At 36.7% G+C, this 27,445-nt stretch overlaps 3 protein-coding genes and 1 pseudogene across 4 annotated transcripts; 1 reads left to right on the plus strand and 3 right to left on the minus strand.

Moving 5' to 3' along the window:
- On the minus strand, window positions 1–1,366 carry LOC147281885 (uncharacterized). Its single transcript, XM_086248139.1, has 5 exons — window positions 1,290–1,366; window positions 1,050–1,119; window positions 851–910; window positions 552–692; window positions 1–96 (listed from the first exon to the last, which is right to left on the minus strand). Exons 1-5 carry the CDS (start codon window positions 1,364–1,366, stop codon window positions 1–3), a joined length of 444 nt encoding a protein of 147 aa, XP_086104265.1.
- A 4,427-nt stretch (window positions 1,367–5,793) lies between these two features.
- On the plus strand, window positions 5,794–13,302 carry LOC147281886 (uncharacterized). The gene is made up of 12 exons (XM_086247107.1): window positions 5,794–6,074; window positions 6,698–6,913; window positions 7,056–8,174; window positions 8,782–8,904; window positions 9,443–9,624; window positions 9,797–10,028; window positions 10,208–10,417; window positions 10,883–11,011; window positions 11,520–11,588; window positions 11,703–11,825; window positions 12,460–12,510; window positions 12,592–13,302. Exons 1-12 carry the CDS (start codon window positions 5,841–5,843, stop codon window positions 12,739–12,741), a joined length of 2,838 nt encoding a protein of 945 aa, XP_086103233.1. The 5' UTR covers window positions 5,794–5,840; the 3' UTR covers window positions 12,742–13,302.
- Window positions 13,303–16,153: 2,851 nt separating this feature from the next.
- On the minus strand, window positions 16,154–18,092 carry LOC147281887 (expansin-A4-like; annotated as a pseudogene).
- A 203-nt stretch (window positions 18,093–18,295) lies between these two features.
- NODGS (nodulin/glutamine synthase-like protein) lies at window positions 18,296–26,344 on the minus strand. 2 transcript variants are annotated; one of them, XM_086248039.1, is made up of 18 exons: window positions 26,061–26,344; window positions 25,604–25,855; window positions 25,351–25,419; window positions 25,140–25,254; window positions 24,932–25,037; window positions 24,293–24,449; window positions 24,106–24,201; window positions 23,604–23,652; window positions 22,947–23,218; window positions 22,498–22,670; window positions 21,937–22,057; window positions 20,584–20,636; window positions 20,354–20,483; window positions 19,908–20,053; window positions 19,462–19,650; window positions 19,113–19,345; window positions 18,786–18,928; window positions 18,296–18,650 (listed from the first exon to the last, which is right to left on the minus strand). In XM_086248039.1, exons 1-18 carry the CDS (start codon window positions 26,220–26,222, stop codon window positions 18,588–18,590), a joined length of 2,529 nt encoding a protein of 842 aa, XP_086104165.1. In that variant the 5' UTR covers window positions 26,223–26,344; the 3' UTR covers window positions 18,296–18,587. The 2 variants fall into 2 exon arrangements, with proteins under 2 accessions (XP_086104165.1, XP_086104166.1); XM_086248040.1 differs by lacking the exons at window positions 25,604–25,855; window positions 26,061–26,344 and having other exon boundaries at window positions 25,109–25,254.
- Window positions 26,345–27,445: the final 1,101 nt, after the last annotated feature.

The raw sequence follows: 27,445 nt of genomic DNA on the forward strand, positions 1-27,445 counted from the left end.
TCAACCTGGAAAATGTCTTCTAGGACCCAATCGGGCCAAGATAGATGGAATCCACCACCAACCCGACGCCATAGGTGGTGGCAGCGGCAGAAACACCTGGAAATACATAAATTTCAATAATTTCAGTCCCAATCACTACTACAAAAGCACTTATTTCTGGCGGAATTAAATCGCCAGGAAAAACAATTTTCTGGCGAAAAAATAGCTAAATCCGCCAGGATTATAAAGCAGTGGCGGATAGAGTTTCCGCCAGCATTAAAACCGTAGGCAAAACACTTTTCCTGGCGGACAACTGTCTAAATCCGCTAGGAAGACCATTTCACGCTGACAAGACATTAAAAATTTCCTGACGGATATATCCGCCGGCATTAACTTATTCGCGTCGGATATATCCGCCGGCATTGAGTAATTCCTGGCGGATATAACCGCCGGCATTGACTAATTCCTGGCAGATATAACTGCCGGCATTGATAGTATATCCGCCAGGAAAAATAATAAAATATCTAAAAAGAAAAGCAAGTGATCTTTTTCTTTTTTGTTTTATTTTGGACTTTAGCAAGTGATCTTTTCCTAGCGGATAGTCCCACTACTTGATATTTATGATTTTGAGAGATATTTCGGTGAGTCAACTGGGTCAAAGCAAAGTAAAGACCAGCAACATCTATAAAACCAATCAGAGCTTTCAAAAATTCCTGAAAACATTGACAATTTGTTTGTTACACTCACAGCCACAATCCATGAAAAAAAAAAAAAGTATTCTTTCAAATGCAAAATTAGCAAAATTACAATTGAGCTTCTATTACAAACACGTGCAATTGCATCCAGATATTGAAATCAAAGAGAGAAATACCTGATATGGATCAAAGCTTTCATTGTCAGAGACCTTAAGAAAAGTGGCCAGACACACAAGCTGCAGACATAGATTTTAAAAATAAAAACATCAGCAGCCATTGCTGGAACTGGAAGCAATTGCCTCATTGGCACAAAATGAAAACGATTATAATATGATTTTCTAGGGCATGACTTTGTAATTAACTACGAATACCAACCTTCACTAAAGCCGTTCCCAGATACACAAGAGCTGCTTTAACAGAGGTACCAAGTGTATCATACTCCGATCTACACACACACACACACATACATATATAATTATTAATTAAATTGTATAATTCAGTTAGGGTTTAGTTTGGGAAGAAGATGAAGTGAATTGGATATGAGTTATGAGAGCATCAGAGCAGATCCACAAAAAAAAAAAAAAAAAAAAAAACGGAGAGAATAAAAGGGCATACAGGGGCGTGGCAGAGTAGTACACGGCGTGAGGGCCGAACGTGAGAATCGCATAGTTGAAGAAGTGAAACACCGTCATCCTCCTCGCTTCGCTCTCAGACTCTGTCACTTGGAGTCTTGGAGACGCATACGAACACGCACTGCGATCTAAACTAGAATTGGAGGACTTAAGAAGCCATCAATGCAGCTATCGAGTGTGGTGGTGGCAGCGATGAGGAAAGAAGAAAGAAGAAGGATGGAGAAAGAGCAAGAAGATGGAGGAAAAAGAAAGAAGCGGTGGGAGGAAGAAGAGAAGGAGAAAGAAGGAGAAGGAGGAAGAAGCGGCGCGAGGAAGAAGAAGAAGAAAGAGGGTGGGTATTAGGTTAAGTACTCAATCCTGGCGGATATTAGTCCACCAGGATTGATCAATGCTGGCGGATTGGACCGCCAGGATTTATCAATGCTGGCGGATAATATCTTCCGCCAGGATTTCTTAAGCATTCGTGGCGGACAACTCTAATCCGCCAGCACTGTCCGCCAAGAATGAGCATTTTTGTAGTAGTGAATTCAACTCACAAGAAACAATTGATAACCAAGGGACCAAATTCGGGTAAGGGGAGCCTAACCCAACCACCAACCGCGGCAGAGCCCGCGGTGGTCGTGGGTTCCCTAAACTGGTTTTCAAATTTCACAAGAATTGGCCCAAAACAAAGATACCAATATCAAGAACACAAAGAGAGGATCAAATTTGATACCTGGGTCAACCCATATGGCCGCCATAATTGGCCGGTAAAACCACAGGAGCCGCTGCGGCTTCCCGCCGTCGATTGGTTGTGCTCGGTGATCTAATGAATGATCCAAGACCACCCTCTTGCTCAGAACAATGAGGAGAAGATGACTGGGGTGGTGGCTGGTCGATCTCAATTTAGCTAGGAAAATGGGTCAACGGTGATGGGGACCGATCGTTCTCGGGCTGAGCTTTCCGTTATACTGCTTTTCTGGGTGTTCTACTCAAATGGGGAGGAAGAGGGGAGATAAACGAGACTGGTGGTGGTAGTCTCATCGGCAATCACTGCCGGAAGGCCACACACCGACACGAGCTGGGGAGGAGATAATGGTTTGAGGCGTGTGTTGCAGAAGAAGAAAGAAAGAAGATGGAGAAAAGAAGAAGAAATAAGGGTTGTGATCAGTTGGGTGTGGGCTTGGGGTGGAAAAGACTCATTTGCCCTAAAAAAAATGGCACATGTTTTGCACATGCTGAAATTTTACGGCATTTAATTAAAAATTGACTGAAATGACCAACTTGGGTAACGGTGCAAAGAAAGTGGACCAACTTGGGATGAAAATTAATTCGTGGACTAACTTGAGAAATCCACTATAATAAGTGAACCAACGGTAGTGCATTTTGCTCTTATATTCGTATCTTCTCAAAAAACAAAAAAGAAAATGAAAATGAAAAGAAAAATAAATAAAAAATAATTCATTTTCTCTTAATTTGTTATTTGTGACCACTCTTTATATTATACTTAGGATAATTATGGTATGTACTATGTAGGCTTAGTTTGGTATTTATGTGAGAAAAAGTTAATGTAAAGTAAAACAGCTGTAAAGTAAAGCAGTTAAAGATTTGGTAAACTATGTTTTCAAAAATGATGTGATTGTAAAAGGCAGTATCAAGGTCAGTAAATTTTAATGTAAAATTGTTGTGGATGTATATAATTACAAAAATAGACATGATATAAAAATTGAGGATATATTGAGGATAATCCTTTATCATTTTGTATAAAAATTGAGGATATATTGGATAACTTAAAATTTTAATTAATTGGCCCCCAACTTTCATTCAAAATAATTGTGAAAAGCAGGTAAATATCCACCTTCTTTTCAAAAATTGTAGTGAGACACCTAAGTCATTACAGTTTTTGATTAATTTTGTTACCAAACACTAAAATTGTTGTAAGTGATCTAAAATAATTGTCATTCACAAAAGTTTTTGAGTTTTGATGAAGTGTCCAACAACGATCCCAAACAAACAGGCCTGTAATTAGTCATGCCCTACTTAATTTGTAGGTAGCTCTTCGTCCTTACATGATGATGTGGCCCAATAACATTATTATACTTAAATCATTATATTTAAGTGGTTAACAATCACCTATGCAACAATATGACTTCCTATTCGGCCAACGAAGGATATATCCTATTTGTATTTAAATAAATTGACAGTGTTTTAACCTAGCTACTTTGTTTGTGATGTAGTCGCCTGCATTTCATCACCATGACTCCATTTCACTAACACTTGAAATGGAGGCCGGTAATTTTATTCTAAAACATGCATATAATATATATATATATATATGTAGTACGTGTCCATTTTCTCATCTTCTTATGTCAGTGGAGCTTGCATGCATGAATTTTTTTTTTATAACCCATGTTAATCTAAGGTTGAGTCTGTGATAATATGATACTGTTCGAATATATATTTGAGCTCGTTCGATCGATCACCCCTCACAAGTCTACTTCATCACTATAGTATATAATTTTTAAGATGTACAGGAAATGATATATGCACCTACAATTGCACAAAGTGTGTGAATATACATGCAGCTTTCATGCATACTATATTTCTCACAATGATGAATTATTTATTCATATATATACTAGATACTAATCTCAAATTAATTAACTGAAAGACCTGAATGTTGCTTATTAATTTGGTCTGCTCATTGTGACAATTAATATCACTAACAGAAGCTACTAGCGGAGATTAATTAAGTTACACCATTTAATTTGATAACATTCAAAAAGGGAATGGCTAGATTCGATCGGCAAAGATTCAGAACCTCCTAAATTAATTAAGTTGTACTTGTTGTCTTGTTGACCGCTCGAAACACTACTCTATCAATTTCGATCCCAGCGTGTATTTGTCCTTTATTCTTTTTCTGCAATTAATGATTCTGCTAATCAAATTAGTAATTTCTTTTTTAATTGACAGAGTTTTATTGTTTATAATCCACAATAAATCTTATTTTTTATTACAAATAAGACACCCACAGGTCCCACACCATCATATCATTTGATAATTTTAATGAATAAAAAGCTTTATATATATATATATATGTTTTTGAAAATTTAAATTTTGTCGATATTATCAGGAGATTCACTATTTGAAGTGGAGAAGCTATTCGGAACTTCAACTATAAATGATGACTAAGACGTTCTATATAGTAATTTAATCATAAATCACACACATATATAATATTTAATCGACCGCCCTTAATATGATATGAGATACGAACTAATTAATTTGATAGTAACAGATCGACCGACAAGGGTCCTGCATGTATGTGGATGCACAAGCATGCAAACCACCTTTAAAAAACTGCTTGGCTCCCTTGCAAATGGAGAGTGTATATATTAATTAAGTGGATTCTGCTTTAGAATCGTTCTAATGGATCTATGAAATTATGACCATTTGGTTGTCACCTGAAGATTGAGTACTTGATAGCATTAATTAGCACCCTTCTTGGTGGAGTATCTAAGTGGGTTTTGCTTTTGAATTTTCATTATTAATCACATGCATGATGCGTGCACCATTACCAAGTCACCACAGAGGCTTGGTATCTATGTGTGGGATTAATTTATTGGCTTAACAGATGATAAGAGATGGTTGATGGGATTTGCCGATTTTGGCATATATAATTGTATCTCCTCATGGAACAAGCTTACATACTTTTGATAGCTTATCTCAATCCAAATATTTTTGTTTTTTAGATGGGGTAAGCTTGTGAGGAACACGATCAAAATAATTAATTGAATTTGTTTAAATATATATGGTAGACAAACTAAGATGATGATTGACGTTTCGTCTTAAATAAGAGAAACTATTTAGATATCAGATGTACGTACTTTTTTATCTTTAACCCTCTCATCACATAATAAAAAGATAGAGTTAAAAACAAAAGTGTATTACACTCACACAAAATAAGTTTGTCTTTTAAAATAAGGTGTTGATGTGGTGCGATGCCCCATTGAAATGGGCATGCCAATCATGGGTTTTTTCTTTCCTCTGGTTTCTATTTGTGTTTATTCTTTAATAACTACATCTAAGGGTATGATAATCAATTTATAGATGTGGGATGTATTGGTCAAACTTTTTTTTCCTTGAATATTTGAATTTGGAATCTAAGGGTATAATAATCAATATTGTGGAGAGAAATACCACTGAACCAATATTCTTGGTGATTCGGTGTATTATCAAATTCTTGGGTGTATGACGTGTATCTAAAAATCCTCTTTTACAAAGCTTAAAAAGGAAACTCTATATTGGACCGACTATATAAGAATTTCAAACGATGAAAGCTATAACCAAATCTTGGGCTCAAACTCTAGGACTCGTCCGGCCCACACATCCAAAGGCCCAAAATCTAGGGGGTTATGACAAAATTTAAAGTAAGGCCCAGCTCGGCAGCTTGGTGCTAAAACCCTTAAACAGTTAAACCCCTTGGCATCGACTACCAAAGGCTGTCGTCCACGTACCGCCACAGCAGCAAAGCAAAGCGAAACGAAACGCAACCATGGTGAAGTCGTACCTCCGCTACGAGCAGGCGGCGGTCTTCGGCGTCATCGTCTCTGTCGATTCGAACATCGCGTACGACAGCTCCGGGAAGCACCTTCTCGCCCCGGCCCTCGAAAAGGTCGGCGTGTGGCACGTACGACAAGGCGTTTGCACCAAAACCCTAACCCCTTCTCAGGCCTCTCGTGGACACTCTCTCTCAATCACCTCCATCGCCGCCTCGCCTACTTCTCTGGTAAAGTCACGTTTTTGAATCATCTTCTTATTCATTCTGTGTCTCTCACAGTTTGTTTGGTTACTGAGAAAAATGCAGCTAAAGAAAGGTCCTTTTGGAATTTTTTGTACTGTTTTCTAATACTCTAATATTAAATAATTGAATTAAATGGGCCCAAGTTAGACATTTGCGAGGGGAATTGTGACACTCTGTTTGGTTGAGAAAGCTGAGTAAAAGAAAATGCCTAATGTTCTGCATTTGAATTATTCAATTGCATTATAAGGTTAGTAAGCGTGTTTTCCATTCATTTGAATATTGAACGTTTTTTCAAGAAATTGTAACTCAAAACTTTTGCGGCTTATCTGAAAATAGTAATAGAAATAAGCTTAAAAGTTAAAACTGTCAAACTGAGTCACTATGTGAAGTAAGCTAACTTTCATGGCTGTACTAGCTGAGTTAAGCAGAGGATTTAGTGTTAGTTCAGTTTGGACCAAAGATGAGAATTTAATTTTTAGAAAGTAACATGCATTAAGAATTTAATTTTTAGTTTTGGTTTTATACTTTTGATGTAGTTGGAGAATTTCTTATCGTAAGTTTTATGCACTGTTTAGTGTGTGCTGCAATGTGACTGGTTTTGATTGCAGATAGCTAGTGGGTATGCAGATGGTAGTATAAGGATTTGGGATTCCGAAAAAGGGACCTGTGAGACCACATTGAATGGACATAAAGGGGCTGTCACTACCTTACGGTACAACAAGCTTGGATCCATGCTTGCATCGGGAAGCAAAGATAACGACATTATATTATGGGATGTGGTTGGTGAGACAGGCCTATATCGCCTCCGTGGGCATCGCGATCAGGTTTGTTATTACATTTTTTTCAAATTAAACTTATACATTTGACTTTTACTGGAATGAGCCTTGCTTATTTCTCTTAATTATCTTCATTTCTCGTTGAGGCTGAAATATTTTAATTTGTTTTTGTTTGTTTCATGTAATGTAGGTCACTGACCTTGTATTCTTGGATTCTGGTAAGAAACTCGTTAGTTCTTCAAAAGATAAATTTTTGAGGGTGTGGGATCTTGAAACCCAGCATTGTATGCAGACAATTAGTGGCCATCATAGTGAAATTTGGTCCATAGATAGCGACCCAGAAGAAAGATATTTGGTCACTGGGTCTGCAGACCTGGAACTGAGGTTTTACATAATAAAGCATGACTTGGATGATGGCCAATCCATTTCTAATGTGAACGGAGCAGAAGTTGTGAACAGTGGAGATCCACCCATCCAAAATAAATGGGAAGTTTTGAAGCTGTTTGGTGAAATTCAGCGGCAAATCAAGGATAGAGTCGCAACTGTGAGATTCAACAAGTCTGGAAATTTACTGGCTTGTCAAGTGGCAGGTAAGACAGTAGATATATTCCATGTACTGGATGAGGCTGAATCAAAGCGTAAAGCAAAACGTAGGGTTCACCGGAAGGAGAAAAAATCTGCCAAAGGGACACCTGAGGTGATGGAAAAAGGATACACAAATCTTGGAGCTGGAGAAGAAGGAAATAATCCTGTGGTTACTGTCCCTGATGTCTTTAAGCTTCTTCAAACTGTTCGAGCTAGCAAAAAGATTTGCTCTATCTCCTTCTGTCCAAACACTCCAAAGAGTTCGCTAGCTACGATAGCTTTGTCTTTGAACAATAATTTATTGGAAGTTTATTCTATTGAAAGCAAAGCAACAACAAGAACACTTTCTTTAGAGCTCCAAGGACACCGATCTGATGTCAGAAGTGTAACACTTAGCTCAGACAACACGCTCTTGATGTCAACTAGTCACAATGCAGTAAAGATTTGGAACCCAAGTACCGGTTCATGCCTTCGAACTATTGAGTCTGGATATGGCCTGTGTGGTTTTATCCTTCCTAATAGCAAGTATGCACTTGTTGGAACTAAAGGTGGAACAATAGAAATTATTGACATTGGGAGTGGTACTTGCATTGAAGTAGTCGAAGCTCATGGTAGCTCTGTTCGGTCAATTGCTGCCATTCCCGATGAAAATGGTTTTGTCACAGGAAGTGCAGATCATGATGTTAAGTTTTGGGAATATGAAGTCAAACAAAAGTCTGCCCAAGTATGCATTATATACCTTCTCCTTCTATTTTCAGTTATAATCTTATATTAGTATCATTATGGTTTTTTCTTGGGTAACATCTTTTATATTAACAATATGATACTATTTCTGGAGCATAATTGTATGATTTTAATGACTTGCACCATGTTTTTAGTTTATTTATTATGTTTTAAAGAAGCTATTTTACTCCTTTAGGTGTTTTCTGAAATCCATAAAAAGCTTTGATGATATGTAAACTGAAATATGTTCTGCTTTTAGTACTTATGGATGGTTGAGTCATTTAAAAAATGAGGAGAATACATCCCTAGCTTTGACCTCAGAGCATCTATATAGATACATTTATATTTTATACACATGTATGCTCATACGTACATATGTATGTACGTACTGGCGTATAATTGGAAGAACCATCATTTGTGGTTGAAGTTTGCATATATCTGGTGAGTGAATCAGTCATTTATTGTGGTTGTCTTCAGTCATGAAATGCCATTCTTGATGTTGTTGGTCTCCTTTTTGTTTTCTTTTCTCATAATTGTTGTTACGTGGACGTTTTTGATATCTCCATATTGATCAGGTTTGTAAGAGTGCACTAACTTGTTTGAAACAGGATTCTAAGCACCTAATGGTGTCAAATGTAAGGACTATGAAGATGAATGATGATGTTCTTGTGGTTGCTGTTAGCCCTGATGCCAAATATATTTTGGTTGCGCTTTTGGATTGCACAGTGAAGGTTAATTTGACTTATTTTTATCATTTGGTTTTGATTTTCTCTTCATTTTGTTTTGATGAGTTTCTGATTTAAGATTCTTCCTAAATTGTAAACCAACACATAGTTTTGTAATTCAGCTCTCAAAAATGTGGTACATCTGAATAGGTGATATCATTGACATTGTAATTCAATTGTGACATATATATCTCTCTTAATATGCATCACATCCTTGAATATTAAGCAAAGCTAGAGAGTTATACAGTGCCATCTGAAACTATGATATTTGATGTTAAGGATATTGAATTTGTTAACTGATAAATTGATCCTTGATGTCTTTGAGCTATCTATGATGAGAACTTCTGATAAGAAATGCTTAAAATTAGATTGGATCAAATTATAGGGCTTGGATAAAAGATTCTTTATCTTAAAAATTTATTTTTGTCTCCATAATATCACTTTTTCTCCCTTAATAGCTTCTGCTGGGTTTGTGTAATCTCAATTAGTGATATCTGCAATACTTTGCGCCTGTTAACTGATGCAATTATTATTCTCTTTTTAGGTTCTCTTTATGGATTCTTTGAAGATTTTCCTTTCCTTATATGGTCACAAGCTGCCTGTGCTATGTATGGATATATCTTCTGATGGAGATCTGATAGTGACTGGATCTGCTGATAAAAATTTGAAGATTTGGGGTTTAGATTTTGGTGATTGTCATAAATCCATATTCGCTCATGCTGACAGGTGCAAGTTTTGTGTAAATGAACATAAGTTTAGATGTGTGAAGTTTTACTGATAATTTTATGAATTGTTTCCATGATGCAGTGTTATGGCAGTGCAAGTTTTGTGTAAATGAACATAAGTTTAGATGTGTGAAGTTTTACTGATAATTTTATGAATTGTTTCCATGATGCAGTGTTATGGCAGTGCAATTTGTGCGAAATACCCATTACATGTTTAGTGTTGGGAAAGATCGTCTTGTGAAATACTGGGATGCTGATAAATTTGAGTTGCTTTTAACTCTTGAGGGTCACCATGCGGATGTCTGGTGCCTTGGGATTAGTAACCGTGGTGATTTCATTGTCACGGGATCTCATGACCGATCAATACGTCGCTGGGACCGTACTGAAGAGCCATTTTTTATTGAGGTGATTACTTCTTCTTGAGGAAAAATGCCATTTTCCACCTTAAATTTGGTTTCATTAAATAAATATTGATCCTGAAGTTTGTCTATCTTTTTTGGTGATACCTATGCTTTAGGTTATATATGGGACTTCTTAATAGGACATGTTCTTACGCTATTAAAATGCTCCGTTTGAAATTGCAGGAAGAGAAAGAAAAAAGGCTGGAAGAGATGTTTGAGTCTGACCTCGATAATGCATTCGAAAATAGGTATGTGCCCAAGGAAGAAATCCCTGAGGAGGGAGCTGTGGCCTTAGCAGGGAAGAAATCTAAAGAAACAATTACAGCGTCTGATTCCATTATTGATGCACTAGACATAGCAGAGGCAGAATTGAAGCGACTTGCTGACCATGAGGTGTGTTTGTTTGTTTGCTCTACGCTCTTTTGATCTAGTATGATGTGTTCATGTGTGTATGAATTCCTTTTTCTTTTTTAGTACATAGAAGGCTCTGTTCATATACCTTCCATTACGCAGTTGTGCCCACAATAGTTTTATACAGTATTACAGCTTGTCTGCTGGTTGTCTTCACAAAAAGAAAAATAAAAAAAGAAAAGGTATTAGGTTTTCACTTGACAAATGTTTCTTGAAAGCAAGATAACAGTATGTAATTCTCAGCAAACAGAGTACATAATATTTCTTTTGAAAAGCATACATTTTATTGGCAGTGCATTCATCTTAGTAGACATAATATAGTTCGAGTTTAACAGGCATTATTGGTGTAGACATTTTGATTATGGGTTATTATTGCTCTAGCTCTGTAACATAATTTCAGACTTTTCAGTTGCATCTCAATTGAATTGTTTTACCATGCCATTTCAGGAGGAGAAAAGCAGGGGAAAGGTTGCTCAGTTTCAACCAAATATCGTTATGCTTGGGCTCTCTCCATCTGATTATGTTCTCCGTGCACTTTCAAATGTTCAGACAAATGATCTGGAACAGACGCTGCTGGTATGCTTGTGGTTTGCCCTTAATGAGCACACATTGAAACAAGTCAAATTCCATTATTGCAAGCTCAAAATTTTAAGAGCTTGACTTGTTTGTTTAGCTGGTTTTTAATTGTTCTTCAATTGCAAGGTTTATCTAGTTGTTTTGAATCAGTATTATAGATTTATAGGTTGTGCTTTAAAATCATTGTTAAAATGCATCTGATCCTTACCTGTTTTTTCCTTTCACATTCTATTCATTTGTGCCATGCCCTTTTCTTGTGGGGGCCAGTGTACCTTTATATCTAAATTTTAAAATTCAGAATCAAAACTGATGGTAATTATCTAGTTCAAAGGAATTAACAAAATTAAAAGAAAATCCCAGTGCACCTTTGACTGCCTCAAGCTGGTTGAACTTCTCTTTCTGGGATTTTCACTAGATATTTTATATGGTTATGCATGGTCTGTAACTTCTCCATTGCCGGTTCAGATTATTAACATTAAAATTTAATTTAAACTGCATTTATGTGCAGGCTTTGACATTCTCTGATGCTTTGAAGCTTGTGTCTTACTTGAAGGACTGGAGTTTGAATCCTGATAAGGTTGGTCTGTCTGAACTTGGGGTTGACAGTGAATGCTATGAAGGAATGGAATGTTCAACTCCCGTATTCATGGTGTAATAGTTTCTGCAATTTGTTTTTTAAATTTCTTTGCAGGTTGAACTCGTCTGCAGGGTTGCTACATTGCTACTGCAGACACATTATAATCAGTTGGTTACTACACCAGGGGCAAGACCTGTAGTGACTGTTTTGAATGAGATTCTTTATCCAACGGTTAAGGTAATTGGACTGTTTAGCTTGCATACATTGAGATTTTATGAGCTTAATGGTGCCTTTGATATGTCTACATGTAGAATTTTGTTAGTAAAATCTATTTATATACCTTTTGTAGAGATATTAGGTCAATGAAAGCTATAGGTGACTGTTCACCTGTAGTGACTGTTTTGAATGAGATTCTTTATCCAACAGTTAAGGTAATTGGACTGTTTAGCTTGCATACATTGAGATTTTACAAGGTTAATGGTGCCTTTGATATGTCTACATGTAGAATTTTGTTAGTAAAATCTATTTATATACCTTTTGTAGAGATATTAGGTCAATGAAAGCTATAGGTGACTGTTCAGCAGGATGAATTTTGTGTCTGTATTGTAATGCAATCAATAAGTATTATTCTATGTAAGCTTAATACTTATAACTCTTCATTTTATCCATGTGTGCATCTAGAAGTTACACGAAATTAATTGAGTTTTGAAAACAATACAATATACCAAAGAAGTTCCCCTTTGTAGTCTTAATGTAAGGCTTTATTGTTTCTTCCTAGTCCTAGGGCCTAGAAATGAGGCACTGGAACTGTTTGTATGTTGTTTCTATGTAAAAACTACTCTTGACATGATGAGGGTGGAATTTGTTTCAGGAATGCAAAGATACCCTTGGTTTCAACCTTGCAGCAATGGATCATCTTAAGGTGCAGGACATGAATCTTTGGACCTACTGGCCGTTGTAATGAAATTTATCCTTTTTTTAACTTTCCATTCTCATGTTTCAGCAACTAATGGCTTTGAGATCAGATGCATTATTTCAAGATGCAAAATCAAAGTTACTGGAAATTCGTGCACAGAATTCTAAGCGTCTAGAAGCAAGGACAGGGACAAGAGAAGAAAGTCAAAGAAGAAAGAGAAGGAGAAATAACAAATGATGTACACGTTTTGGTATGAAGCTGTAGCAAGAGATTGCTTGACAAATGAAATAGGTTTACTACAACTGGCTGATTAGAGAAATTTGTTTGGTGCCATTAAAACATGGTAACCCTACATATGTGGAAGAGGAATTCTTCAATGGGAAGGCCTCACAGATAGATTCCCACTGTGGCTATCAGTTTCATCAAGGAAGTCATCTACAAATTTCCTCAAATTGGTTATATTCGGATTGTTTGCTTTCTGCACTGTGGGTGGTCCATCCCAGACTTTCCGGCCAGTGAATATCTGCCGCGTGTTCTGTGAGAAATGCTGTGTTGAAATGGATAGGGGATGATTCCAGGTTTGTAACTTAAGTTCTACTCAGACGCCTTGACTTCTTGTAAGTTATAAGCATTGGCCAAGGAAATTATAGTAAACGTTTTTCCTGGCTGATATATGGGGAAGGATTCATAACACTTTTTTTTTACACAACTTTTGACACAGATTTTGGGCCATTAGTTCTGTAGTTCGTAAAGAACGAACATGAGTATTTATATGATATTTTTGTATTTTTTAGGTCATTTTGATAGGGTTTAACATTTTAGCGTATAGAGTTTTATATTTTAGGGTATAAAATTATCGTTCGAGGTTAAACTTGGAGTTTAAACTTATAATCTAAATGAGGAACAGGAGCTCAAAATTTTAAGAGTTAAAACCGGAGCATATGTCTCGATTGATGATTCTTATCCTAAACTACTAAATCTTGTAAAAAATAAGATCAAATGGTGGAAAATAAGATCACATAATTTATAGAGGCGTCTTCGGTTGAGGTATATCTCATTTTAGGCATAATAATGTATGACTTGGGGGACTTATTCTGCATTGTCGTTCAATGATTGAAGTATTTATTTTCTAAGTTTTAATTTAAGGATCTGTTGAGGCGCCCGGAGCTCGAAGTCAACAGTAGCATGAACGACACCCCGCTCAGACCACTAAAACCACCGAACCGCTCAACCCGCACTACAAAATCTAACCGACTGATCCGAGAAAGTTGGTCACCGACCAATGTCGGCTCGAATGTCTATTCGCCTGTGCTGCATCTACTTATAGTAATGTTGGTTCGATAATCGATCGTTTCCTACCCTAAAAGGAAGTGTTAAACCAAAACTGGAACCGATTCGATCTGGTTTTCTTCTCGATGTTGACTTTTTTTTGCCAACACAATTTTTTTTGGTTTTTTATTGGTCCGGTTCGGCCGGTTTTTCCAGTGCACAGTTTAAATGCTCAACCCTACTAAGATTGAGAGAACGAACCATTGGTTTATTTTGGGGATTCGCTTGCTTTGCTTTTATGGTTATTCGATTTGTTTCATTTTGGGCTTTTTGTTTAAAGCCCACAATGAAATATAATGAAAATTTTTAGGGCAAATTGCAATTTAGTACCTCAAGTATATCTCGTATTGCAAGTTTGTACCTTCAGTTTAATTTTCAACGATCTCATACTCCATCTTCATTTTTTTTTTTTTGGCAAATACATACCTTCGTTTGACTCTCCGTCTAAACCCTTATTAAGTGATGATCTGATGCTGATGTAGCGCACATGTGGCGTATCGCTGAATGCCAAATGTCTGGATGAGAATGCTTCCCATCCAAACTAGCCATATCAGCGCGCTGACTCCCCTTCTTCCCTCCAAAACTTTTGAACACATGGACTGGCACATTGCCACATGAGATTAAAAAATAATATAAAATTAACTTTAGGGAAAAAATTATGGGCCTCAAAATAGTACCAAATTTGTCTCTCAATGACATGGACTTTCCATGTCATTTTAACATAACACTTTCAAAAATTAAATACTTCACATCATTAAAAGATAAATACCCAATTTACCCTTGTATGCAAAAACTCAAAATGCATGTCTTCCTCTTTTTCGTTCAAAAAACATTCTCTTCTTCATCTCTTCTTTTCCAGCCCTAAATTATTCTCCCTAGCTCACAATGGAGTCAATGTTCTATATAGATGGATTATCCTAAGTTATAAACCTTTGAATAACCCTTGCTTATTTATCCTTATATATCTTTCATGTATTCAATTATATATGCAACCTAGCCAACTGATTTGCGATCCATGATTTTGGTCATCATGTTGAACCTTTTACCTTTTCATAACATACTTATGGAGCAAAGCTTAATTTTTGGTTGATCTAATTAGTTGTTTCCAGCAACACATATTGAATTTTACCCACACCTCAATAGTCACAGTTTTCTTGTTTGGGTCAAATACCCAAGTTTGCATATTCAATATATATCCCTTTCCTTGATTATTTTATTTATTTTTTGCTATCGCCCTACGCCCCTACCATTGAGAGAGGTTTATCTATGCTAGAACTCTAGACCTCGGTTAATTTGTTGTTAGTTTTGTAGCCGTGGGCCTTTGCACTCCAAACCTGTCAAGTTAAAAAGTTTTATTTTCAAATCTTTTCTTCAACTGAAGTTGTCAAGTTCAATTAAGTCCTTGGGTTTAGTTTAAGAGGGGAGGGTGGGTAAGATTAGGATAGATTCACAATTTAATTTCCTCCATTAATATAACACCTAAAAGTAATGAATTTTATACTATATAATTATTGGTTTAATAGTATTTCTTCGAATAATGTTGGAAATGTCCTAAGTTGGAATCCAATCACCCCATTTGTTATTATTATTTTTGTTGTTATTATATGTTTCATCTTTGTGCATGCCTTATAAATTTCTCAAATAAAACAACTTAATTAATCTACAACTAATTTAGTAATGAAGATCAATTTTATAAGAAATTGGTACCAAGTAAAACACATTAATTAATTCCGACATGGACCTGCATCGAAACGATGAAATGAACACAGGTATGAACACAACACAAGCACAAATGTGTTGGTGCATGGGTCGAAATCCAACACATCGAGCTTGTGGAGATGGAAGATCTTAATTTAAAATCTCTCTAATATCGTGGAAAGAAATATCATTAAACTGATAACTAATTGATCAACATAAGCACCATTAATAATCCTTTTGTGCCTAGCAGGACACAAAGCATTTTATTTAAACCAAGCTAATGGATCATGTAGGCATGAGATGACTTATATATGTTCGAGATGATCAATCCAACCCAATGTGGCATGCATCTTGCATCACCTGATCTTCATTTGATCAATGCAATTTCATATTTCAGAGAAGATTTGCAAGTAAATATGCTACATCTAGAGATTATATTGTGAAATGCTTGGTTTTATCTAAGGATCACTCTTGGTCTGAGACTGTAACCTTTTGTTGCAATTTTGTTGTATAACTGTATAAAATAATTATTTACAACACTAGATTTTCTCTTTAATTACAGGGGTAAGAGAAGACCTATTACAGAAAAACTTTGAATTGCTTGCATATACAAATGGGCTTTCTATTTGAAATTCGTGTCTTGGAAGGTTTGACCAAACTGCCAATTATTGGGGGCTACATGCCATGAGGTTGAGTATCTAGCTACCATCACTCGCTCTAACTCGGAAGGTCAATGACTCACCAACTATCATGGCGTCGGTGATCCACTTCTGACCCAGTTATTGTGAACTTCATACCTCCTTGTTTTTTACATGGAACCCTGTCAAAAATCAGAAATTAACTACAATTTTGAAAACTCTAAAAACTAAAATTGATATCCTTTCAACAAATATTTGTTCTATGATGATCCTATAAAACCAACATTTAAATTAATTCCCAAACATTTTTCTTCAACTCTCTTATATATATGAGGTGGGTTTAATACTTTAATTTGACATTTTGTTTGGTATATACATGCTGCTAAGGACATGCTCATATTTCTGCATGTTCCCATAGTAGTAACCAAGCTAGCAACAAAAAGAGTTTAATATTTGAACCTGCGGTACATGACTGGAACAATGCCGGCCTTGTACTCAGCGATTTTGATGAATGCAGGTTTGGCTATATCAAAATGCTCGTGCGTTGGATTGCACCATCCCCCATTGTCAGCAATTTGATACAAATTTGGCGGGCAATTGTCGGTCCCTGTGACAATGAGAGATGGCTGCCCTGGCTTGCACCACTGTGGGTTATCCACACATTTGATTTCATAACAAGAACCACATGACTGCCCATTGTTGAATAAAGTCCCACTCAATGCTCTTGTGTCCAGGCCATAGCCTTCTTTAACTACATCATCATAGCCGCAAGCTCCCCCTGCCCTCAAAATTTTCATGTTTTCTAAATTAAGGTGCAAATATAATTTCCATGATAATGATTATATTGAACACTGAATAGTCCTAAGATTGGTATGGATGATGTTACTAAGAAATTGATCGCTATCCTAGACCTTGTCTCCTTGTCTCCATTGTTCAACTGTCTAATTAAAGTCATGCCACATGCATTAATTATATTTGTTAATTGTATATCTAATTTCTAAAGAGACTTCAATTAGCTATTAGTTTAGCGATGTTTTTCTTCACTTTATTAAGGTTTTAAGTTCGAATTTCCTCCATCGAATAAAAAATCAATATAAGCTTCTAATAGAGACAAGACATATTTGTAAATCTAAGTAGATTCCACATATAGCAGAGATGTCATCTATAATGTCAATGGTACATACTTATAACATTACTTAATTAGACATTATCGAACAGCATAAAAAGACAAGCTAGGTTCAGCTTTTGGAGACGTAGGTTCCAAATGCGATCTACAATTTGGTTGGAAAATATGGTATTGGTCTAATCATAATTTCTCACTGAATTTTAGTTTTGGTGGTCTCTTTCAACACATGATTTTTTTTTTTCTTCAGAAGATGAGCATTGGATGCCTACAAAACAGATTAAAAACAGGCAAGCAGGGCTATACCAAAGGTTCCCGGGCCGCCTTCATAAAATGTGGCATGAGCATGCTTCCAAGGGCAGGCAACGAACTTCGGCCTGTGCTGTTTGTGGCGAACCACATGAAGACCATGTCCATCGAACTTTGACCTGTGCTGGTTGTGGCGAACCACATGAAGACCATGTCCATCGAACTTTGACCTGTGCTGGTTGTGGCGAACTACATTGATACCATGTCCATCCACTGCAAACTTAAGAGTACTTCTCCATGCAGCGGTTGCATGGACATGAACAGGTAGAAGAGGAAGGAAAAGTAGCAATGACCCCAAGAGGGCTTGCAAGGACAACAATGCCATGTTTGTATCTTTGTGGGAGATTTGATCTTCTTGCCTTTCAATTCGTTTACTTTAGATTCTTGTGCGGCGCAGGTTTATACGGTTGTACAATTTAAGCGTGTTTGTCACGAATATTTCGGTTGAATTGAAATGTTTTTAGGGATGTAAGTGATTCGGGTAGTTTTTGTGCTCTCCTATAATCTGAAAAAACAAAATATTATTTATGAGAATAGAATTTTCTATAAATTAACAAAATAAAAAAAAGCATGGCACATAATTCTCTTTCCTATTTTTGGGTGTTGGGTTCTCATTTGTTTCCTCTGTGTTGCATGTGTTTTTCGGCTACACAACCCGATTTTCTTCCCTACTTACGTGGATTCATGCTTCGGGTTCCACAACAAAAGGTTTCTTAGCATTTGATGCAAATAATAATGTACACTAATAATTGCAAAAAAAATTGCAACCTTAGTTAACTTACAAAGAACTGGAACAGATCTAGAGCAAATCAGAAGACACTGCTCTAAGTACATAACTACATAAGCGATTTGTATGCCTCCTTGTGCTTTTGATGCTTAAATTATTCCCAATTTATTCACGTCCATGGACCTTAAACATTGAAGGTAACTTAGGCAAGTACGGTAATAGAGCTAGACCAAAGAAGGATAACCACAAGATCATATGTTTAATAGCGGTATATAAGTTGCTTGTATGCATCTTTGTGGTTTGAGAAGTACTCAATCTCGGCCTGCAAACAAGAAATTGTGAACAACATCATTATTGGCATTCAGACAAAAGGTATGCTAATAATTTCAATAATATTTTTGTAATGGTTGGAATCAATAGTGAGGTCACCATTCAAAAAATCATATTCAAAACATACCTTTCGGATTCCCTTAATGGCAACCAATAGATTTTCCCCAATTGAATCCTTGAAGACATTGTCTTCCTTCAGAGCTTCTAAAGATTCAGAAAGTGATTTTGGCAACCTTTGTAGTTCTGCCTCGAGAATATAAGGATTTGTATCTGTTTAATGAAGAAGTATTATTAAGATGCCAGACTACAGTATATAACACTCTGTGAAATAGTATAAATTACACGCCTCAAAACAAATCATAACCTCCTGCCAAATTTTCTTGAAATGTCTACAGAGTATGCACTAAACTCAATACAAATAGCCAACTAAGCTAGTAAAATCATGTTATCTTACCAATAGGTTCAGGGAGACAAAGATGCCTCCTAAGACCATCAATGCCAGCAGCAAGTATTGCAGCCAAGCCTAGGTGTGGATTTGCACACCCATCAAATGATTTGATTTCAAAGTTGCTCACCAAACCATCTTGAATTCCAGGTGGGCATGCAGTTCTTAATGGAGCTTCTCTGTTTTCTTTTCCCCAGCACTTGTATGCTCCACTCCAAGTATTAGGTTGTATCCGGTCATAACTACAAACCGATAATAATTAAGAGAGCATGATCCAATCAAAGCATTTTTCAAGTAGAATAAAACCTAATACAGTTGCTACAATAAATGCAATAATTCAGGGGGGGAACAGGAGTACCTATTTGGCAGTGGTGCTGTAAATGCCAAAATTGCAGGAAGATGATATAAAACCCCTGCCATGAATTCCTCTCCAACCTTGGACATGCCATGCCGAGAGGAATCACCAGATGCTATAAATACATTTTTGCCATTTTGCCACAGACTGAGATGTACATGAGCTCCAGAGCCAATGTCATCTAGTGCATACCTGCCCAAGAGACCGCAAAGTCATGCAGAGTATCTTACATTATGAGGCATCAAGAAGAAAAATTTCTACAGATCATCAGCTCATCATCTATCTTGAGGATGAAATGTTAAAGAATAAAACAAGAAGTGGTATTTACTCTAGTTAAACATGGAGTCTCCATATCCACTTACACGAAATTCCCAAATCCAAAAATTCTTTCAGTCTACTGGCAATAAAAACAAGTATCTAGCATATGTTGGGAATACTTAGGAACCTACTTTGGCATGAAAGTTGCCAACAATCCATGTTTCCTTGTAATGCCCCTAATAACTTCACGGGTATATATCAAGTTGTCAGCAGCATGCATACAAGCTGTGTGCCCCAGAGCCACCTCAAATTGACCTTTCCCAGCTTCTGCATGTAACTACAGTTTGTATAAATTATAAACCGTAAATAAAAGGTGGTAATATTCGAATTCCAGCATCATTTGAGGGGATGATAAGGTTTTGAGTTTTTTTTTTTTTTCCATAAGGCTTGACTGCTTGAGTTACCATGGTTGTTTTAACAATGCATAAAAATCTGTAATCAAACCCTTTAGAATTGCAAAGAGCAATGATAAATAAAAGAATGGACTGATAGAAAGACCCATAATTTATCCAACATGTTATTTCAGTAGAGAAGTTCCACAAATACAAGTAATGATATCATGACTTTTCTTCTGCACCTGTTCCACAGTAATATTCAAGGACTGGAGAGCAGCAATAACTTCGTGAAATAAAGGGGAAGCAGCATCATATGATGATGTGGAGCAGTAGGGTGCTGAGTCAAATGGCACCCATTCTTCTTTCCCATCCCTGCACAAGTTTTTTATTTGTATACCAAAATTATTGTCACAATGTGTGTAAAATATTCAAGTTACAAACTTACCTAGAGACAGGAGGTACTTTCACATACCTTAGTGTACTCTTTAAGAGAAAAAACTCATTTTCAAATCCTGCATTCATTACCTGGACAAATAGCATTAAAGTTTTATTTCCTTTTTTGTGATAGAGAACATACAAATTTATTATTGAAAATGGATAACAGTGCAATGAAGGTTAACTGGTAGTCCACCTATAATGTGAACATAAATTTAACAACAAACATTGCAGAACAGCTAAAAAAACAACCAATCTCTTAAGTAACAGCAGTACAGCACCCTGCATTAATAAAGAATAGTATTTTCAAAAATTTAGGAGAAACCGATGCCCAAAAACGAATTTTCTTCCACAAGAACTCCAACTCCACATGTCCACCCAACATTTAGATTCTTCTATTTCTGGCCACACCACCCAAAACATTGTAATCACAATACAATTCCACAACTGTTGCTTTCTTCCCACCACTAAAAGCACAATGCTCCTAAAGAACATAGAGATTCATGAAATCAGAATCACCTAAAACAATCAGCCTCCCCAAACAGCGTGTGCCATTACTTTAAATAAATAAAGCAATGAAGAAAAAGATGCTCAATACTCTCGGCCTCCTTCTTGCACACATCACCCCAATGGGTATATAAACATTAAGCTTTCTCCTTTGAGGCATTTATCCAACCATGAGCGAGAATTTGTACTTATGTGGTACTTTAGCCTTCCAAATCATCGCAGAGGGATTGAAAATAGGAGAAATTTCTCATCAACCAACCAACTAAAGTAAGACTTGCACAAAATAACCCCAATAATTCAATTGTCTAAGATCTTCTATCTGTCCTTAGAGAATGTAAAGAGACATTTTCTATCAAAGAGTAATCAACAGAGCTCCCCAACTTACTAAATCATTTAAATTTTTATAAATATTAAACTTTCAACCCATTGGAAGAGAAGAAGGAACAGGCATATCAACAATTGATAATTTGATACATTATGGGAGGAAAAATAATTTGTGTAGACAAAGGAATAATGCACACAAAGGAGGCTTCCCAATCCAGTTATCATCCCAAAATCTAATTCTCTCTCCATTAGTCCATTCCCCACAACAAACTGACGATAAACAGAAAAGGAAAAATGGCCTATGAAATGTCTTTCCAAGAGCATAGACTCACGCCTTTAATCACCATATTAGAATCCCACCCATTGACATGTAAACCATATTTTCTCCAGAGGACAGTTCCAAAAAAAACTTCCACAACCACTTCCCTAGAAGAGCCACATTTTTTTCCTAGATTGTCCACCACTAAGCCTACCTTTCCTAGGGAATGAGACACATATAGCACTGAAAGTTAATCATCAAAGTAATTGATATGTAAACGATACAAACTATTCAACATACCAAGTTAAATTCATCTTTCAAAATTTTTGAAACCCTGCGCAGGGCCTCTCTTGGGCAGTATTCCCATGCTTTGCCCGGTTTAAGATGCATGTCAGCCAAAACCATTTCCTCTCGTCTTACCCTGTTGAGAAAAAATATCGATTGTAACAATTAGTGGTGAATAAATACTGTCACCTGTGTCAGATGCTACCAGATTCAAAGCATTGAATTTTGTAAATGTAAGTTCAGCCTCTATAACCAGGAAAATATTTCACGGTCATAAATCAGAAATAGATAGTTTGTATACATGATGATATGCAAATAGATGCATTTATACAAACCCTTAATTGTGTCAGTGTGTGTGTGTGTGTGTGCAAAGCTTCTTACCAACCACTAAAGGCAATCATAACAAATTACAATGAAAAGCACAGAGGTACTTGTGCAACTAAAACTCATAAGTTAAACATGCATCATATTAGTCACACTATTGCTAAAACAAGTATATTTCTAGTTAAGCATGCATAGATAATGTTTACAAAAGAAAATATATTATTTTGAAACCTCAAGAAAGCTATTTAGTACCACGGAATTCTCCACTTAGTCGATAAATCGGGGATGAGTCTGATCTCACCCACTCCAGTCAAATTAGTCTCATCAGCCGGACCATCAGTGGATGAAGTCATTCCCATACAAGCAAAAGTCAAACCAACGCCATTTTTCTTAACAACATCATTGAATCGCTTTGCAGGTACAACCTGAAACAATGATGGACAACAAACGGGACAAGTGAAATCAAAATAAATAGTCCTAGTTGATACTATGAAAATTCAAGAAGTCACCTGCAAAGTTAAGAGTAGTTTTGTGTAATAGTTTCCCCATAAGATCTTTATTATAAAGATCAAAAGTTGTGGGATTCTATGAAACACTAACATTTTATTACAATCATTTGTTATAACAGATTGCTTCAATATAGAAGGGGTAACTAGTTGCACAGGTAATCATTTTTCATTAAAAAAAGAAAAAGTACTCACACGACATCTATTCTGTCCTGATGCATCAACCCAGATAACACGAACAAGTGAGACATCATTTTCTGAGTCATCACTGTTCACCTTCACAAAGTTAGGAGATACACTATTCTCTGAACCAGAAGATTTGACAGCATAGTTAATCTTGTAAAACTTAATTGCATTTTGTGAAAAGATGTCTTTAGCAGCCTCAATAGCCTCAGGAATTGAGAGGTCACCATCAGCACAGGCATCACATAGGACAGAAAAGACAACTTCACGTGCTTTTTTGGCACCTATCAAACATGAAGTGGCATCTGAAGTGATTATCTACACTAATAATCTATACATATACATATATATATATAGAGAGAGAGAGAGAGAGCACTGTTCACTAACATACATATATATGCTACTTAATGGATAATACATAATTAACCTCTTGCATCATCCAAGTCATATTTTAGTAACATACATATCTTAGTTTGACAGTGAACATACATATTTTACCCTAATTAACATTACTATTGTATACATCCATAATTTAGAAAATATAAAAAATATAAGAAAATAAGAAATTACAATGGAGTGTGCTGATACTCATAAACATCTTTTGTAGAAAAAACTTGTATCATGGTCAACAATAAGTACAATAGTAAATTGAAATTCACTTTAACAAACCTAAGTAGAAAGTTTCAGGAAATGCGAACCCATCGGTGCTGAACATCACCTGCAAATAAATTTATGTTCAACCCCGGATGTTTTATTAGTGCAAATTTAGCAGATTTAAAATACATGTGCATGAGCATGCATGCAAACAGGAAGCATCTTTTCATCTTTCTGGTCACTACCAGGACCCTTCAAGAAACATTTTTTCATCTTTCTACAATTCTACCCACTTATCCTTCTGCAAAATAAGAAAGAATGCATAAACAAGACAAGAGGTACTTTCACAGTCAGGTCCTAGAAGATACCTATTCACTGGACTGCTTCATTAAGAAAGGTTCACATAATAAGCCGGAGGAAAAACACATATACCTTTTTTGTAGAGTTGACTAAAAGTCCAGTATTTATTCCATACGCTTGCAAAATTTTGTATCATAGTGCAAAATCTCTATGTATGTGTTATTAGAATGCATTCTTTTCTTTTTTTATTCTAGGCTCAGACTTCAAATATTGTTACCTTCTTAATTGGAGCTAGATCCAAAAGCTCTTTGACAGAAGATATCATCCCATGGACACTGAGCTTAGGCACAGCCAATCCAAAATCAAGGTACACCTGTTAGTGAAAACTTTTATCAACTACAAGGACTTGCAAGTTTATATCCAATGTACAGAAAATGTAATTCACAGCAAACTCCAAATTTTACCTGGGGATAAATGGAGGATAGATATGACGCTTCTTTTGAAAATGGGTAGGATGCATGTAAGAGAACCATACGGCATTTAGAAAATCTCTTGTCCTCAAGGACGGCCCGCAGATGAAGGGGATTGGATAGCCGCATATCCAAATCTTTGTCGCCAAAACTAGTTACAGGTGAAAAGTATCAATTACTTATAAACATACAACGCCATTTTGAACGATCATAGTATAGTACAGATTTCCTAAGTGTTTTTCTAATAGAAATGCCCAAGTGTTTTTCCAATAGAAATAGGACAGGGAAAAGAACTTAAAACCCTAACTGTTTGGTGATTCCTAGACATGTTTTTCCAATAGAAATAGGACAGGGAAAAGAACTTAAAACCCTAACTGTTTGGTGATTCCTAGACATGGATCAGCCTGGATCTACTTCCTTCACATTACATTATTCATATAAAAATCAAGATTAAGGTGTGGTTCTAAAATAGACTAAATTTCCTTACATGAAAGAAGTAGACAGCTAATCCTCAGAAACATTGCTTCAAATAGCCCCAACAAACTCCAAGTTTTCATTTCCTTTATACAAGTCTCAGAACCCAATCAGAGTATAATGCAAAACCATTTTGATAATTTCAAAAATTTCAATTACCCTGTATGTATCTGCACCGGCAAGTCATAAAGTAGAGCAACCTCCAAACTACGAGTGAAGATATAGTCGATAAAATTTTTATTTGATATGCGAACAGGCTTTCCAGCTGGAGAGAAAGACTAGTCAGTATAGTTTGTGGTTAAAACAGAGAAAACCCCATCCAAATGCAATACTCACCATGTAAAACATCAGCGAAACCTATACTCACCATGTAAAACATCAGCGAAACCTTTCTCAGCATCTTCCCTAGTGACATTTGTATTAATTTCCAGACCGCTGCGATAAGCAGCTATGCTTTTCAAGCCAAAAATTTTATCAGAAACTGTAGCAGAGTTGATAAGGAAATCAACTAAATCAGGGAGCTCATTTTCAGTAGAGAACTAAATGACATAACTATAGCACAGCTAACTGAAAGGATATGACTTCAAATTTCCAACAAAAGTTTCAGTGAACGTGTCCAATGTCCAATAACATCCACTGGGTAACTCCTAAAAGGACCAGAAAATGTCAAGAAAATTTTTGTTGCTTAGTAAAGTCCAAAGAATCAATATGTCTTTAATAATTTATATAATTACAATTACAATGACAAACAACAACAACAACAACACCAAACATAGATAAATATCAAAAAGAAAAAAGTTCAAAAATTTGCTGAAAGCATCAAACGCTCACTTGATTAAGAATTGTCTCAGCCAGAAATTCAATTCTCAAAATTCTCCCAACCACAGGTGCAAAATTTTGATGCCACTCTATGTCATGCATTTTGTCGAGCTTCAATCCATCGTCAATGAGTATGGCGGAGATTCTTGCGGCTTTGAGGCATGTGGAGCTAATGGACTGTAATCCGGAGCGGCTGCGATGTTCTTCAACCCCATGCAAGGACTTTTCAGAGCCATAGAGCTCAGCAATCTCCTTCAAACTTCTCTGCAATATTCAAATCAATACAAATCATGACCACAATCACAAACAATTCAACATCTTGATTTCACAGAACAGAATATCGAATAACATATAAATGCGTCGTCGTTTTGACCGTTGAGTTGAGTGAGACAACACGACACCGATTGAATCCTAAGTGCGTAAGATAGCACGGGAGTGTTTAGGAGAAATGGAGAAGCGTAATACGAACCTTGAAGGAGAGGGAATGGGGTGCGTCGGATAAGGCGTCGCCGGTGGCTTCGGAGAAGCATCTGATGAAGGGCAAGGTTGAGTCAATGGCGACGATATTGTGCGCGTGGGCGTCTACTAGCTCTGCCTCCTCCACCGCCTTCCTCAGCTCCGAGAAATCCATCTCTCTCTCTCTCTCTCTCTCTCTGACTCTGAGTCGTCTTCTTGCTCGAAGTGTTTCAGAGTCGGTGGGAGTGAGTCAAAATCTAAGCAGAGTGGGTACGCGTGTGCGAGCGTTGAACCGGGAAAGCTTGAGGCGGTCAGCGTCTTTTGTAAATTTATAAAGAGAGCTGCTATTTGCACACCCCTAATTTTTTCTTTACACACACTTTTCTCCTACACACCCCTTATTAATTTGTCAAACATAAAATTTCTTTTTTACACACCCCTATTATGACCAAAATACCCCAATCTCACTAATATGTCTAAATTTCTCTTTACACACTCTCTCAACCCAAACATTACACACCCCCACAAACACACACCCCCACAAACACATCTACACTACACACCCCCTACCTCACCCCATCTCACCTCACAACTAACCACCAGCACCCACCATTGCCGACACCCACCATTGCCGACACCCATCTCCGGCTTCATCACCACCGTCATCGCCGTCGTCAGCACCGCCGTGAACTCCATCAGTGGCCTCATCAAATTTCTGCCACTCCTATCCCCACCACAGCTCTAATATTCAGTGAGTTTCTCAAATAAATTAGTTGTAAATGTAAATCTAATACTTGTTTATCTAATTTGAATTAGTTAATCCATCCCAAATATCTTTTTCGTCTGTTTTACTAGATTTGTAGGGAGGATTTCGGGTTTTGGAGTGAGCATTTTCGGGGTTTTTAGTTTTCTAATTTCGCAGCTCGTTCGGCACTGGTCTGTCGAACGAATTCATTTTATTCGGCAGTCATCTACCGAACTAAATGAATTGGTTCGACAGTACCCTACCGAACGAATGCAAAATGTCGAATTTCCATATTTTGGTTCGACAGGTGACTGCCGAACAATGAATATTAGTTCGGTGGTTACCTGCCGAACTAAATGAATTAGTTCGGCAGCACGCTACCGAACGAATGCAAATTTCGAATTTCCCTATTTTGGTTCGACAGCCATCTGCCGAATGGTGGAACTGTGTTCGACAGTCAACTGCCGAACAGTTTCCACTTTGCTCGGCAGTTGACTGCCGAACCACCTGTGTTGAAATTTTTTTTTTTTTAAGCTTTTAAAAAATCATATATTTGCTAAAACAATTTTCAATTTCTTGTTTGAAATTATAGGATGGACAGAAGAAGAATCAGACGTGGTGCATCTTCATCTAGAGGGGAAGTCCCCGATGTT

The sequence above is a fragment of the Dryas octopetala genome, chromosome 6 (assembly GCF_963921425.1).
Source record: "Dryas octopetala chromosome 6, drDryOcto1.1, whole genome shotgun sequence".
Taxonomy (NCBI): Eukaryota; Viridiplantae; Streptophyta; class Magnoliopsida; order Rosales; family Rosaceae; genus Dryas; species Dryas octopetala.

Excerpts from the sequence above, each read along its gene's own strand:
- LOC147281885 (XM_086248139.1), bottom strand. The coding sequence starts at position 1,366 with ATGACGGTGTTTCACTTCTTCAACTATGCGATTCTCACGTTCGGCCCT. Across the intron at positions 1,120-1,289 it reads TACTACTCTGCCACGCCCCT|ATCGGAGTATGATACACTTG; the intron begins GTATGCCCTTTT and ends GTGTGTGTGTAG. Across the intron at positions 693-850 it reads AAAGCTTTGATCCATATCAG|GAATTTTTGAAAGCTCTGAT; the intron begins GTATTTCTCTCT and ends CAATGTTTTCAG.
- LOC147281886 (XM_086247107.1), top strand. The coding sequence starts at position 5,841 with ATGGTGAAGTCGTACCTCCGCTACGAGCAGGCGGCGGTCTTCGGCGTC. Across the intron at positions 6,075-6,697 it reads CCGCCTCGCCTACTTCTCTG|ATAGCTAGTGGGTATGCAGA; the intron begins GTAAAGTCACGT and ends TTTTGATTGCAG. Across the intron at positions 8,175-8,781 it reads TCAAACAAAAGTCTGCCCAA|GATTCTAAGCACCTAATGGT; the intron begins GTATGCATTATA and ends TGTTTGAAACAG.
- NODGS (XM_086248039.1), bottom strand. The coding sequence starts at position 26,222 with ATGGATTTCTCGGAGCTGAGGAAGGCGGTGGAGGAGGCAGAGCTAGTA. Across the intron at positions 23,219-23,603 it reads TCCTGAAACTTTCTACTTAG|GTGCCAAAAAAGCACGTGAA; the intron begins GTTTGTTAAAGT and ends CATGTTTGATAG. Across the intron at positions 19,346-19,461 it reads ACAGCACCACTGCCAAATAG|TTATGACCGGATACAACCTA; the intron begins GTACTCCTGTTC and ends ATCGGTTTGTAG.